The sequence below is a fragment of the Anopheles merus genome, chromosome 2L (assembly GCF_017562075.2).
Source record: "Anopheles merus strain MAF chromosome 2L, AmerM5.1, whole genome shotgun sequence".
NCBI classification, from domain to species: Eukaryota; Metazoa; Arthropoda; class Insecta; order Diptera; family Culicidae; genus Anopheles; species Anopheles merus.
Genome location: NC_054083.1, coordinates 41,825,960 through 41,841,649, shown reverse-complemented (window position 1 = coordinate 41,841,649; position 15,690 = coordinate 41,825,960). Strand labels below are relative to the sequence as shown.

Below are 15,690 nucleotides of genomic sequence, written 5' to 3'. Positions count from 1 at the left end.
GAGCGAGAGTTGGGGAGCGAACGGAGCTTTTGGATGAAGGAAGATTAAATATCTCTTCTTTTTTTTTTTGACTCGAATGAGCTAGAAGATATGCTTAGAGGATGTTCACCAGCACACACACACACACAACTCTTGTGCGACAAATCACATCACCGTTTGACAATATTGAAGGAACCAGAATAGAAACTCTTTCTAATAATATTACTTTTTCGCTATTGATACCTCTTTTTTCATCCATTTTCCTTCACTAACCTTGTTCACGCACACACATACACACCACTTTCTCCCTTCTTCTACCCCTCACCACACGCACGCACACAAACAAACACACACAGGCCAGCAGTGCTTCGAACACACGGTAACGCGACCGAACTGCGATCCGCACGCGACGATGTCCTCGGCCGAACTGAATCGCTCTGTCCCCGAAAAGCGCTCTCCGATCCTTCGTTCGGTCACAGCGCGCCGTGTCGTCATAACCGCTCGCGTCGCTTGTCAATTACCGCTCCGTCGGCAGTGTCCTGGCACATGACACTCTTAGCACACCGTGATCTCGTCCTTGCTCCGGCACTCCGGCGGCACTCACTCTCTCGCGACGATTCGGACGCTCAAAAAAAGCTCCGCTCGGACCACTCACGGCGTTGTCGGTTTTTCTTTCTACTGCCACGAGGCAGTTTCCCACCGCTGAGCAGGCCGAGCTGGAGGGAAAACGCTCGTGACGAAGTATCAACATCATCGATGTCGATGGGTAAAAATGGGATGATTTACCGCCCAAAGCCGCCGTCCCTCCCGTTCCCCCTCGCAATGAGTGCTCGATGGGGTCGTGCTGCTGCTGCTGCACCGTTGCTGCCGGTTTCGATTGGTGTGGTGACATATTTCTAGCACCCCGGGTCGGAAGAGGGCAGGCAGAGAACGAGCGCGCGCGCTGTTAAGTAAAGCACTTCAACACGTACGCTGCAACGCCGCCTGCCGCCACACTTGAGCGGTAGCCAGGGTTTTCGGAGCGGCGGCAACCAGCTGCCGGTGCAAACTGATGCCCCATGCAGCGAGCAAGAGTATTCCGCGAAGACACGGTGGATGCACCTGGATGCACCTCCTGCACAAGGAGATGGCACCCTTTGCGATGGTCCAATTTGTAATTTATGCCTCAGCATAAGGGGGGGGGGGGGTGGGAATAACGATAGGGGATCAGAATCTTCAGCGATGCTGCATGGGTAAAACATTATTAGTGTTTTAATGAATCGGCATCGGGCGTTGTTTTCGGTAGGGATCGACTATTGGAAAGCGAATGAAGTAAGGCACGACAATAAACCCATGGGCGAATCTCTTTGTGCAAATGACATGTGGTGAATCATAATTCGGTGTATAATCTTATACCAAATAAGCCACTTCAAAAGGCCAAAGGTCAACCAACCACTATCGTTTGGCATGTTCTATTCCATCACAGTAGGATGCATTCTAAGAAACAACGTACGGCAAGGATGCACACTAGATTGGAAGAGAGGTTCGTTTTAAAGCTACAGTCAGTCCAAAAAGTATTCGTCTAGCTGAATATTTTGCAGAAAAACGCGAATTATGGCCGCAATAGGCATGGGGTGGTAAAAGTAATGATGAGGTTTGATAAAGGGACCATCAATACACACGTTTTGCTAAAAAATAGACATTTAAATAGTGCAATAGCAATCAAAATACATAAAAAACTACAAAAAAGTCGTTTAAGGGGCGCGCAAAAAGTATTCGTCCATCTAGCTTTTTAATTATTTACGCTGTACAAACACTACGTAGACGTGAATTAAATTTTTTATTATCAATCTACTGGCGACTTCCTTCTAAATTAATGCATTTATGTTGTTTCAATTGCACTTCAAGCTGTCAGAGAGGCACTAAAGGCGGGAGAGTTGAATGATTGGACCATGATGGCGAAAATCGTATCTTTGACTTATGCATAACCTATCCTACCCATTTTTGAAGGTTACAAAATGTGTGGGAGACCTCGTTTCTTCATTTGATCAGAGTTAGGCCATTTTTCTGACACTAATTGAGTGACAAACTGCCATGTAAGCAGCCATCCTTGACGGTTAATCTAACGAAAGCAGTCGTTTAATGTCCAAAAAATAAAATCTTACCAAGGAATCAGTGCATTTTGTGATGGCCAATAAGATCAGGAAAAGAGATGGGTCACATTTGGTTGATGGGCGGCCATAATTCGCCCTTTTCTGTAAAATATTCAGCTAGACGAATACTTTTAGGACTGATTGTATATTTCTTTCAATAAATTCCGTAGATATGATATTATATCAGTGCACTGTTTTATTACTCTAGATTGTAAATTCCACTCCCCTGCTGTTAAAAAAAAAATCATGATTTTCTGGTCATTTTTCTGTATGAAAAGCGCCTAAATGTATGCAAAATGTTAAAATTTACCTGATCCTTTAAATCAGTTGTCGTCAAACTTTTCAGTCCGCGAGCCACATTGCTTCACAAATAACGTTGTTGAGGGCCATTTTAACGTAGCCTTTAGAGTGATTGAAAGTTCTAATCTTGTTTGGTTTAGAAAATATTAACTGAATTTACCAACTTCCTACAGCTTGCTTTGAATCTTGAATCTTGATTTTCATCTTTAAAAAATTAGTAAAAAAAAAGTCAATTTATTTTAACCTTTACAAAGTCATTGCGAGCCACATAACAAGCTCTTGAGAGCCCCATGTAGCCCGCGGGCCGTAGTTTAGAGACGTTTGCTTTAAATGATCCTTTACCGGAACGTTTACCGCCACAGCATTATGTTGTTTATTGAAGACTATAACATTTAGCTCAAAAAGTATGTAACAAAAGGTATCCACTATCGTTTTTTTTTGTTCTGTGGAATAAGAATTTCAACCACTTTTCAAATTTTAAGTAAGTTAATATATTTTTATAATTATGCTTTTAAGCGCATTTAAAAATGTTCATCAGTTTACATACGGCTAGACTTTTTTGTGGACTCGTTATTGATGTTGTTGTTGTTGTCACTTGAGTCATTTCCAATCATCCAAATAATCCATACTCATTATCAGTTGAATCGATTATGGCTTTAAAACCAATTATCTTGAATTTTAAACTGATTTATTGCGAGCATCTGACCAGAATGAACGAGATGATATAAGTTATGGTTGGTATATTAATAAATAGAAAAAAAAACAGGTTTTCATTTCTGGAAAACCAACAAACAAATCAAAACCTGTTTTTAGTACAATCGCACCAACAAACACCAGGCTTCTCCATTATTATTTCTATTGCCATCCAGCACTGCATCCACAAACCACCAGGAACAGATGGAATGAAAAATAATGTTAACCAAATCTATTGATAACAACCACCCAAAACAAAACAAAAAACCTCAACCTCAATACAATGCATCCTGGTGCGCTGGCGTCCGATGAGCAATAAATATAAAATTACTGCACCGAAACCGGTTTCGCTCTCCGCGCCGAGCGCCACCGATAGTAATCACGTTTATCCTACTTTCTGCCACCTATTTGGGCTTGATACATAGTGGGGCGTACCATCGCCGTACAGTGTGTAACTATAGACCCACCCACACACACACACACACACACACACAAGCAACCAAAGCGCGCGAATAATGGAAGTTCCAGCACGATATTCCGCGAAAGGATACTCACAGATGAACAAAACGATTTTCATATTTCATCATCATTCTGCTTCTTGCTTCCCCTTTCACAACGGTTTGATTTGAATGTACTTGCTTTCTACATTTTTTTTTGTTTTTTTTTTTTTCATTCATTTGTTCGCACGCACGCTTCCACTAGCCATGTTACCAGTCAATAGAGAGCATTGTCGTGTGCGCCCGAGTTTATGCAAACCGTGTGCCACTATCGCCACCACTGACTGCTGCCAATTTTTGCTTGTCCCTCTGCCGGCACATCTCCGCACTATCGAGCTTGTGTGCGGTGTGGTTACCAAATGCACATTTGGCCACAGCAACAACACAAAAAAACCGGGCCACAGAAGTGGTGAGGCCACGCAAATAACATGCAGCACACATCTAACGGAGCGTCTCCTTCTCTCTCTCCTACTCTCTTTTTTCCACCAAACAAAACCGATTTGTGTTTCTTCTTTCTGTTCCAGTGCGGTAACACACTGATAACGCAGCAACATGTCCCCGTTTGCAGACAGTTTACCCTGGTTCACTTCAACTCGAACCAGCCAAACCGACAGACAGGCAGACGAGAGTGCAGGAAACTTGCCGACAGTGCCAGTGTCCTCCCTGCCGTGTCCTCCGGTGGTCCGGAGCACTGTAAAAGCGGGAAAAGTTTTCGACCAATATAGAATTAAATAAATGTGACAATGAACGAGGACTGAACCGTTCCCACTGTTCCCGGTTCGGTGCTGCGTGGCTGGTTTCCGTTCCCACTTTGCCCAGTTTTCCCTGCTCTTCCTATCGCACAGGAATGGTAGCGTTTCTTTCTCCCTCTACGGTTTTGTTCTCGCATTCTCGATCGTGTTCAGCTATATTGAATTGACGGCTGCATAGTAGTAGTTGCAACGTGTGCGTCTTCCCTCCCCCGCCGCGATGACAAGCTCGATAGTGGGTGTCGTAGTAAAATTACAACTGTTTCCGGCGATGGAGAAGCAAGAGTAGGAGATGTAGATGGTGGAGAGAAAAATCACATTATAACACCCATTCTTTCCTTCCAGTCTCTTTTTTTTTGTTTGGAAAGATATGAAAAATGGCGCAATTCAAACTAATATCTGATCAAGCATGCAGTACCAGTTTCTCATTTTCGCTGCTAGCTACTGCAATGGAATGCAATTGGAGAACACTTTCTATGCAGCTTTCCACTTGTTACACGTCAGACGACAGACTGTGTTGTGCTTTACCTTTCTAGCTAATTGAATACGGCCATGCAAACAATCCCCACCTTCGCCAGCTCCATTTCCCACCGTTCCAATTAAACTAATTTCGTCCTCAAAACCACTGCCAGCAGGTCTTACCGAAGAGCACAAATCCCTCCCATCCACGGCGGGCTCACATTTTGACAGTTTTATCTACTCCCGCTCCACAACGGCTGCAATCGAGCGACGGTGCAAGTTCCCGAGTTGTGGAAAAAGTCGACGAAAAGCCTCCGCCCGTCAAGGAAAATACAAACACAGACCGCGAGGGAGGCGAGTAAAGTAATCTTCCCGGTTTGCCGGTGGTTCGGAGAAAATTCTAAGCCAACAGCGCTAACCTAAGATTGCGAATGTGCTTCAGGCACAACAGTGCTGAACTTCATCAACCGACCGACCGACCGACCGGCCAACCGACACCATTAGTCATATCTTTTCGTGGCCGCTGAAGCCTTCGTGCTCTCGAAACTTTGTAACCAAACTTTGCAATCTGCAGCATTGGTTTGTCTAACAATGGGGAAGCGAAAGGTTCATTTCAAGATGAATTGAGGATTGACTCTTAAGTTTGTTGTATTTTATAAATTGTTGGAGCAAAAGTGTTTCAAATATAGCCCATTTTAAATAAAGATTAAAATTATTTCAGTCGCTCTAAAACACCTCCGCTACAAGCTCCAACACAATCACACCCATCAGAAGTAGCACTGCACGCAGCGTATGTATTAATTTAATAAATCACAAATTAAATTATCCTCGCCTAATCCACAGCCAGTGCCAGCACCTGTTTAGACCAGGGCTGGCTAGGTCCCGAGCCACCCATTTTTCCTGCTAATTTATAACCACCCCCCTCCCTCCGTTTGCACCTAGCCCGGCCTTGATGACACGCGCTAAGCTCTCGCGCGCAGACTTTTGCTCTCGCTTGCCGCGTGTTTTTCTTCCCCATCCGTGGTTCTGGTTAGGGTTTTTTTTTATTTCAATTTGTTTGCTCATTTACGTACAACACTGCTCCCCAGCACACCCTTCCTGCTTTTGACTTTAACACCTTCGCAAACGGGGGGAAACCTCCGGGGACAAAAACACATATACAACCCCATCCCGTCGCGTGTGTGTCTCAGTGCATGTGTGCACAATGTAACCGCAGGAGCACTCAAATTATCAATATTCATCATCGCAAATGGCGCCCCAGGTTGAACGCGGGTAATTAAAGCGAATACATACAAATAACATTTGCATCTCCGTCCTCCCCTCTCTCCTTCATTCCGGCCGCCTGTTTCCTTGCACGTGCAGCCTCCGGTGTGGGTGAGCGGGCGAAAGGATAACATTTATCCCCCCTCTCTCTCTCTCTCTCTCTCTCGCTGGAACGATATTTTTTCATTAACGAAACCTACCCGAGGAGTGCGAGGAGTCGGTTTTTGAGCTGAGTTGAGAATGTTTTGAGCGCTGTCTTTCAGCTTAATTTATCACTATCACTTGCATTTCGTGAAGGGAGGCGTGAATGCAGCGCGTTTTGATGCTTCCAGCACCCGGCGGAAAGGAATCGTTCAACACCTTCTTGCTGTACTGGGTGAGGTGTGAATTATTACTTGTCTTATGGTTCATTTTTGTTGAAGCTTTCAGAGAAATCCTCTCGATCTAGAGAAGTAGAAGCCTTTTCTATTTGTTAAGTTGATTACTTTACCAATTTATCAATAAATGTAAGCTAAAGTGTAAGTCATGTGTAGATTAGTACAATGTGTTTAACATATTGCATACCTTCAGGCGTTAAACAACGCGTTAGGGGCAAATTGTAATAAAAGCCCTTTTTAGTACAAGTTTACTAACTTGAAACTGTGAAACATGATAAAGTTGTGCAATTATTTATTATCTTTTTTTGCAATTTTAAGAATACGGAAAAGATAATAAATTATTGCTTCAGTCTATCATGGTGAGGAATAGAAAAATGTAGATTTTATACATGCCAGATTTTTTTTCATTTTTTCCCCTTACAAAAAGTCCACTCATAACATGATCTTCGTCTTAATTCCTATATGAATATTACACTTTCCTCTACATTGCATTACATTAACCTAAATTCCAACTGGAACTTCCTTGCCCTTTAAAATGCTTCCCCCAAAAAGATTTAACGGCGCAATGGGCGCACAGGCAGTAAATTCTAATTACTTTGCGACGTACGAGTTTATGGTCCCTACCCCTATCATCAGGTGTGCGCGTGACGTATGCCACTCAGGAAAATGAAGGATGCTATTGTTTTGCTGATGTTATTTTCTTTTTGTTTCCCTTAATCCCCTCCTGAACAGCCCTCAATAATTGCTCGATCGATGATATCGAGAGAGAAAAAAAAACACACCTCAGGCGAGGAGAGGATGCAATCCAGGATGGTAATGCTAGTGACGTTCCATACAGCTCATCTGCCAAGGTGAAATGGATTTCAATTTAATAATGCCAGCCACTAATGGATTATGATTTGCTGATTGGCTAAATAATGTAATTGAATTGTTGTGAATGCTATAAGGACACTTGTTTTGTTCAGAGTGTCATATTTGCCCTCCTAATTCATCAATACAATTTTTTTATTTATTGTTTTAAATTCTAAAAACAAATAATCAATAACCTTCATTTCAGCAGAGAAACACATTGATATGAAACACCTCACAACGCGTACAATATTGCTTAAAGTACCGATCGAAGGGATTGACACTAACAAGCGACCGCAGTTATGCTGCAAACAACCCTTCCCCGCCAACCCCACTGCAAGCTCTGCAACCACGACCGAACAAACAGACGGTCATGGATCCCGCTTACGATCCTACCCATATCGTACGCTGATAGCTTATAATTACATTTAACTGACGATTAACATTTCATCCCTTGCACTTTGACTTGCCGTATAATGAGCCACACACACACACACACACACACACACACACACACACACACACACAACCATACGCACTGGCGCTCTCATTTGCGTGGTGTAACCGTGCTTTAAATTTATTGCCAGCGCCCGCCCAGCCACGCTCAACATGTTGCAACAGCTAATTTGCCCGAAAGTGCCCCCATTACTACCAATTATTGGATGGATGATAAAATTTGGTTTTGCCAGATAGTGCTACTGGTACGACGGACTTGCCAATCAAATTCATGCATGAATTACGGGTATATTTTAAGGGTTATTTTCGGTTTGGTCTTCCCTTTTTTTTTTTGCCTTCCCACACACGTTTCACCGTCAAAGCACGCCGCTGTTTCAAAAGGTTGGGGGGCGAGCCAAATCAAGCGCTATTTTCCCATCCAAGCAGGCTGGCACTGCATTCGCAGAAGTAACAACCCCGCAACGCAAGGGAAGGTTGCGCAATCAAGCATAAAGCCGGTGCGCTAGAATGAGCGCCAGCCTAAAAGGGCCCTCCGGTTCACGTGTGGACCATATCTTTTTTTCTTTTTTTGGGAAATAATTTAATCATACCGTTTTCAATGTGACCCATTTGATGCGCACACACACACAGACACACTCGCATGGGAGCACATGTGTACTTTCGAGAAAACTGCAAAGCATCACCCCCACCCCGTTTGGAATGATCATATTTCCCGTTTCCCTGCGGGCAATCGAACGCAAATGCTTCATAACGCTGCGAGCGAGCGAGCGACGACGGGTGGCAAAAGCAATGAAAGAAACAACAACAGCAACAACAAGAAGAAAAAAAATGCCACGTTTTTAGCATAAACAAACAAACCATCCTCTTCCTCTGCCTCCTCCCATCCACAAATCTCGGAACTTCCAGGAACGGAAACGGACGCGTCACACGAAATCAATCATCGTAATTAAATTTTCTCTCCGGGCGCAAACTGGGCGCCTTTCATCCCCACAGGCACTGCCGGCTGAAGGGGAGGGGTCGAATTTATTTGACTTCTCATCGATTGGAACGGGCTGAATTTTAACTCATCCTTTTTCGCGATGTCCCTTCCCCCGTTTAGTTTCGCTTTCCACCAACAACGCAGGAGCTGGAGAAAATTCTCGGCAAAATCGTATTGACTTTAAATCAATAATGAATCGGCCCGCTGAAGCGCAGAAATGGCTTCTCGGGGGTGGGAGGGGGCTGGCTATCACCGATGGGGATAGAGAGGGGAATGGGGTAAGGAGGGCAAAGAGAGCAACCGAATCCATCGCAGTGAAACGGTTGCAGTTTTCAGTTCCATCTCTACTTCCTGCTCCTCCAGCCAGCCAGCTTGGCTCGCGAATGAAGTGCAAACCTGGGGAAGCTTTTGCAACTTTAATTTAACCCTCCACGAGGCTACGATTGGACCTGTGCTGTGCTTACTCTTAGAAGAAAGTGGTTCCGAAACGAGCACCGTGCACGGGTCGCTGTCATCGTAACGATCAGAAGTTGTTTTCGTAACGCAAGTCGCGCGTTTCGTGAAGCGAGGAGCTAAACCACACAGATGAGAGCAGAAGGTAGGTCGGTGAAGGTAGGTGTGAGAGCCTCAGCCTCAAGGTAGGGCCTCATCTCGTGTGGCATAAGTTTAAATCAATATGATTGTAAATGAACAGCACAGTGGTTGGTTGTACTGGAGAGGGGGTAGAATGTTTTTTATTCTTTTAAATTGTGTATACTAACTGGGTAGTATCCTGGGTTTTAACATTTGCGTTTTAATCTCAATGTCTTCCCGATTTTTTGTCAAAAACTTGTGTTTGCCTTTAACAAAAATGGAATTTTTTATTTCCATTGACGCCCTTCCATGATTTCCATGCACCAAAGGACGTGAAAGGTAAGTTCACAAGCTTACTTGTAAAAATAAATCTACGACTTAGCGAGAACGAAGACATTGCAGTGCAGAAATGCTTTAAGATCTACCAATGATATTTATGTGAAATGGGGAAGAGTAAGGAAGCGTGGGCGAGCGACGGAATGTGCGCGAGAGGGAAAGAATAACGTGCGATAATGAGCAAGGAAGGAGAACGCGGCTACGGCGTGTAACGCGGAGCGAGAGGGAAGATGGGCAGAAGCTATAAAACCGGTGCGCGCTTTGGGGACGAGGAGTTAGTTTGGGAAACGATATGGGAACGGATACATGTGAACTACGAAACGAATGAAAATAAATCGTGTAGAACTCAAATCTCCGGTCTTCTTATTTACTCCCCATTACAGCTAACTTCACATTTATTTCTTCGTAGATTTTCAATTAATTCATTAATTCGCGACAACATTGTTGAAATAGAGCTAAGACGAAGCTGAGGGATGTTGGACCGGTTCGTGGACTTCTGTGTCATATGAAATTCCTCAGAAATTCGCCTGAAATGATCGCATTGGAATTTGGCGCCATTGCTGGGCAGTGGACTCGATGTTTTGCTTCCTGATATGTTTTTTCATGTTTCCAAGGTACTAGATCACTGTTTGACCGGTTACATCGACCTCCTGGCCAAGCCGAAAGCAGCAATATTGCCACATGTCCCTCGGTCTTAACTTTAGGCTTCCTTTGGAACCTCAAGTCGCTCAGGGTCGTCGGTCATTCGGAACTGGACTTTCTTTCGATGCACTAACTGTTGTCTAATAGTGCCAAGATGTTGTAGATGCCGAAACTAGTGTTGGCCGTTCCGGTCCGAACCTAGTAAAAAAGTTCCGTTCTTTATGTAGGCCGTTCCGTTCCGATCCTTTATACAAAATCGTTCCGTTCCGTTCATTCCGTTCTTTCCGTTCATTCCGTTCTTTCCGTTCATTCCGCTCCGTTCCGTTCATTCCGTTCATTCCGTTCCGTTCCGTTCATTTCGTTCTTTCCGTTCATTTCGTTCTTTCCGTTCATTCCGTTCTTTCCGTTCATTCCGTTCCGTTCAATACGTTCTTTCCGTTCACTCCGTTGCGGTCTTTGCCGCTTCAATATTGTCAGCAAGGTGCTATCGTTCGTGCGTTCCGTTCTTTAAAAAAAACCGGCTTTGTCCGGCTGTTGCTTGCTGCATGCAAGATAACTGTTCACTCTTTCTCGCACACAGTATGTGTTGCCTGTGCACTCTCCCATGCTCACAGGAATATTCATCGCATTTCGTCGCGTATCGTTTATAAAAATCGTGATAAGCGAAACCAAAATATGTTATTTGGTGTTATGGTGTTATTTGTAACATCTATTATACTTTTTGTTATAATTTAGCTTATCCTAACCAGACAAATAATTATTATAAAAATTAAATCTGTACTCATATGGCAGAACGGGTTGGAAGAGATGTATTTTAATATGCGATTATGAACAACGAAAAATAAAATGTATTTATTTTTTATGCCACGATATCCGCTTGATCTTGGTACTCGGCATGATTCCAATATTTAGCCATTCGATTCGAAGCATTCTGTTCCATTCGACAACCGTTTGAGTGCCGTTATGTTGTAAACGATTTATGTGAAAAAAAAAACTATTTGTTGTAAGTAGTAAGTGAACTTCAAATAAATAGTCAATCTCGTGATACAATCGTCAACTCCTACCGCTCAATAACATCGGCATGGGTAAAAGCCTCGAATGGATCGTGCCCCCATACGCTGGGATGATTATCCTGCTATGGGCATTTAAGTTACTGATAGCCAAGCCTATTAGTGGTACAGGAAGGCTTTGACCGAAAATGGTCGTCGCATCTACAAAGTTAAAAAAATGCTAGATAATAAATGCATGCTTTATATTAGCACAGCTGGTACAGCTTACTGGATATAGGATGAACCCATTTGGATTTGGTGATTTCAGAATGATGATTTAAGAAACGCCTTTTCATATCCTGTCTCAAGTAACACCTCCCCCCCCCCCCCCCCCCCCCCGGATGACAGTTTGGCTTGACAGTGACAGCTCTGGGTCGGTTCATTTGCACCCCAGGTTCACGTTCCGTTCTTTTTGAAAAATGAACTAGTTCCGTTCCGTTCCTTTTTTTTAACGAAATTCCCAACACTAGCCGAAACAGGCTTATACGACTTCCACAAACTGCCGCACAGAGTCTGTTTTAGACGCTACGGCATGCCGTTCTTTTATCATGCACGCTCCTGAACGAAGTGGCTACACGTTTTTGGCCATTACGGTTAGAGTTCGGCTGGATAGAGGTGTCAAATTTTATCTACTAACTCATAGGATACTATTATGAAACGTACAATTAACGTCTAAACCCATGCAAAATCTGCCATTTTTATCCATTTACGTTTTAATGCAAAAGATATGCTGTTAAGATCAACATCATTACAGACCACTACAATTTCAACTGTTGTTCCAATTAATTCAAGATACCAATCAACAAAAGTGGCTCGAAAACAAACCTTTCTGTATGATTCCATGACAATCGATCAAAAATCAAGATGATTTAAACCTAACCGTATGACTCAACGACATGCCCGCCATCTTACGTTTCAACCCCTGTATGATCTTAATTGCATAGGACTAATAATATTGCCAATGGGTAAACCAGCAGGACAAAGTTAAGGATGTTGATTAGAGCCTAGGTAAGCCTAGCCTAGAAGTATGTTCCTGCTTTTAGTACTCTCTTGTTACGCTTTTAGTACAAGTCTACTATTATTCGTCCCTTAAAATACAAAACAGTATCAATAAAATTGCCTGTTTTCTTTTACAATTATTATTCAATCTCATCCTTCTTCTCTCTTCTAAGGGCACAGTAAAACATACGATCGATAGCACACCACAAAAAAGCAACATCAAGTGATCAGACAGGTCAGCCGACAGTGAGCAGACCGAGTGGTGTTGGCATCCATGGCAACACCCTCCCCGGCCCGGCCAACTATCGAACTTATTTGATTTGACACTAAGAGCCTTCAGCTGCTTTTGCTGCCCTTGCTCACGAACCGAAATCTCGTTAAAACTTTCCCATTTTACACCTTGCCCGTGTTCGGGGCACCTGTCCGGGGCGATGGTGGTCCGAGCAAGGAAGGGAAAGCGGTGTCGATAGGGAATAGTGTTTTTTCCCCCCACTTCCTTTTCCTTTTTGTTGCATTTACTTGAGAAGGAAGCGTAAGTCCCTGCTCAGTCTTATCCCCGTGTGAAGCCAAGCCCTGGGCTGGACTGAGGGCAGCCCTGATCCATTATAGGCCCTTAGCGTCCTTTTCGGATAAAGCTTTGTAACTGTTAGTTGAGCTTTCCCCTCTACAGTAACAAAAACTAGCAAAAGCGCATACAAACTAAACAATGCATGCAGACAAACCTGCTCTTTACACGTGTAAGCCTGCTGCTGCTGATCGAGAGATCTTTGCCAATAAAAAAAAACAAAAACAACAAAACTTGAAACCCACTCACTTCGCTTCTCGAAAGCCCATGTAAGACAGTAAAGTTGAAAACTTTTCGGCATGCTAGCACTTGGCTGTCAGCGGCATTGCATCGTGTGTTGCAATCCGGGGTCTCGGATTTGAAGTCAAACCAAAAAAAAAAAAAAAACAAGAAAGAAAAACGGCCCAGAAAACCCCTTACAGCAAACGAGGGAAAGCAAAGTTTTTTAATGATTTATGTGGCTACTTCACCTTGTTGGCTTTGGACGGCTTTCCTGCTGCTGCTGCTGCTTGAGGGGAGCGAGTAAGCCATGTGAAGTATTTTTTTTTCTCTCCCCTGACTCCGTGTCTCGAATCCCTTTCCCAAAGTTCGACGACGTGTGAAGCTGTTATGGAGCCCCGCATGGTACCGATTTGGTGCACTCATGCGAAAGGTTGACTGCGGAGAACTGGCTTCCCAGCGCGCCCTATCCCCTGTCTGCCCCTGTCTGCCACGCAGACTGTGTGCAGCTCCGGTACGTGTGGCAGGTTGTGCATGTACAAGTTTAGTATTTATTTTTTGCTACTACTACTACTACTACTACTACTACTACTACTATTACTTTTACAGATTTTTCCCTCCTAGCTGTTGCAGTTACGGTGGCGTGTGTATGTGTTTGGGGCAGATTTTTCACACAGATTCGATCAGCAAAAAAAGGAGGGATAGCACAGGAAGAGGTAGTGTACAACATGCCTTTTTTTTGGCCCAGTGAACTTCTAATAAATAATGCAATCGCGTACTAACATGGCAACTTTACGGCATTATTACTTCAAACACCTGTTTAACCTGCTCATTACGCTTAAATGGACAGCAAACCCTTTTTTTTTTGTATATGAAAACTGCAACAAATTACCCCGACAAAACCCGCACCGGGGCTGCTGGGACGAGTGCATACGATCGATAATTCCCCGATACCTCGGTGTGGTTCGGTCCGTGTTTCAACATCAAACCACAATCCCCATTCACCGGAACGGTGTCATGCTACTTCCGGTGTTGCTGCTGCTGCTGCTGCCGGGAAAGTATGTTACGACGGAAGTTAACTTCGCTGACGTTATCGGTATCGTCGGATGGGAAAGTTTTACACCCCCCCTTGGTTGGTGGTTGGTTGCCTTCGTGTGCCCGGAATCGATCGGGTACGGTTTTGTTACTCACGTTTCAGTAAGGTTTACGAGAAATGTTCACACTCGGAGGCTAATCTAGGCGTTGTTTTATTTGATTATTATATTAAATACTATGTGTTGTGTTTAATTTGAGTAACAAATAATACACAATTTTCAGATTAATGTTCTTAGAAACTAGATATCACATAGTGGTTTTAATGTGGAAGATTTATCCCCACCCGCTCCACTTAACGCCTCAACCGCACAGGATAAACATTCGCCGCTTGCTGCGTCGCTTCTTCATCAGCTCTTCCGGCGACAGCTGTTCCTCCGCCAGCTCCTTCGGGCCATCTGTGGCATTCTTTTTGCGATTCTTTGCCTGATCGCTCTGCAAATTGGAAGCAAAATTATTATTCCTAACTTACTGCACCTTCCATCCACCTCCCATCCATGCAGCCACTACGTACCGCAACGAGCACGCCAACCTGCAGCGTCTTCAGCAGCCGCATCGCATCCGCCGAGTGGCCAAAGTCGTCGAAATCTTTCGTCCCGTCCCTGCCGGCCCACTCGCTGATGAGCTCGCTGCCGCCCGGATGGTCTTCCATGTACTGTGTCACATCGTACACGGCGTCCCGTATCACGATCCAGGTCGGGCTGCCAGCCTTCCCATTGCGCACTGCCACCTCCGCCAGCGTGTACTCCATTAGCTCCCCAGGCATGGTTTTGCTAAAACACTCGGTTGTGCGAATATCCGGGCGAACGAATTTGTTTGCTACTCTTACAGCAGACAGCAGGCGAACGAATGGCTCACCGGTAACGATGGTCGATAATTTTATAGATTGGTCTGCAGTTTCCTTCCTCCTCTCCCCCGTCCCTGCTTTGATCTGATTAGTGTAATCTGGGACGCGTGCGTAGATTATGGAATGGGCAGTAATCGGTACGTGATTCAAATAGATTTCATCGGTCAGTTCCAGACCTACCACACGTCCGAGTGAGGGACGGTGATTGTCTATTGACGTCAGATGGATTTGTTTCCCACTATCACCAGCGTTGGTGCTATTATCTATCGTCTTGTGTTTTGATTGTTGGAGAAGTTTGTTAAAGCAATCAAAATTTTATAAATTTGCATCAATTTTGGAGCTGGGGGTTCTCATAAAAAATGTTACAATCGTTGAGCAGAAAGCTCTAATCCACTTGTTGCTCTACCTGCTAAAAATGCGTGTTATCGTCCTATGCATCTTAAGATTCACGATTGCACTCCCAAGTGCTACATATAAAGCTTAAATGATTGGAGTATCAAATATCCATTTAAAAAAAAAACGAAAGCTTCACTGGTTCGTTCGATAGATGGTGTCCTTTTCTTGCAATTTGTTTTGCCTGCCTTCATCTAATCAAGGCCTATCTAGCTTGCCGAGCAATAAGAAAGGTCGTGTAG

The 15,690-nt window shown here is 44.0% G+C and overlaps 2 protein-coding genes across 2 annotated transcripts in view; both read right to left on the bottom strand.

Annotated features, from left to right (window-relative positions):
- The window catches only part of LOC121591778, a 133,808-nt gene extending 133,401 nt beyond the window's left edge, over positions 1-407 (bottom strand). Inside the window, exon 1 of the mRNA XM_041912708.1 lies at positions 253-407. The gene's annotated coding sequence lies outside the window, so the exon portion shown is untranslated. The remainder of the gene's footprint in view (positions 1-252) is intronic.
- A 13,912-nt stretch (positions 408-14,319) lies between these two features.
- Positions 14,320-15,046, bottom strand: LOC121592989 (cytochrome b5-like). Its single transcript, XM_041914993.1, has 2 exons — positions 14,723-15,046; positions 14,320-14,643 (listed from the first exon to the last, which is right to left on the bottom strand). The coding sequence occupies exons 1-2, from the start codon at positions 14,972-14,974 to the stop codon at positions 14,512-14,514; spliced, it is 384 nt and encodes a 127-aa protein (XP_041770927.1). The 5' UTR covers positions 14,975-15,046; the 3' UTR covers positions 14,320-14,511.
- Positions 15,047-15,690: the final 644 nt, after the last annotated feature.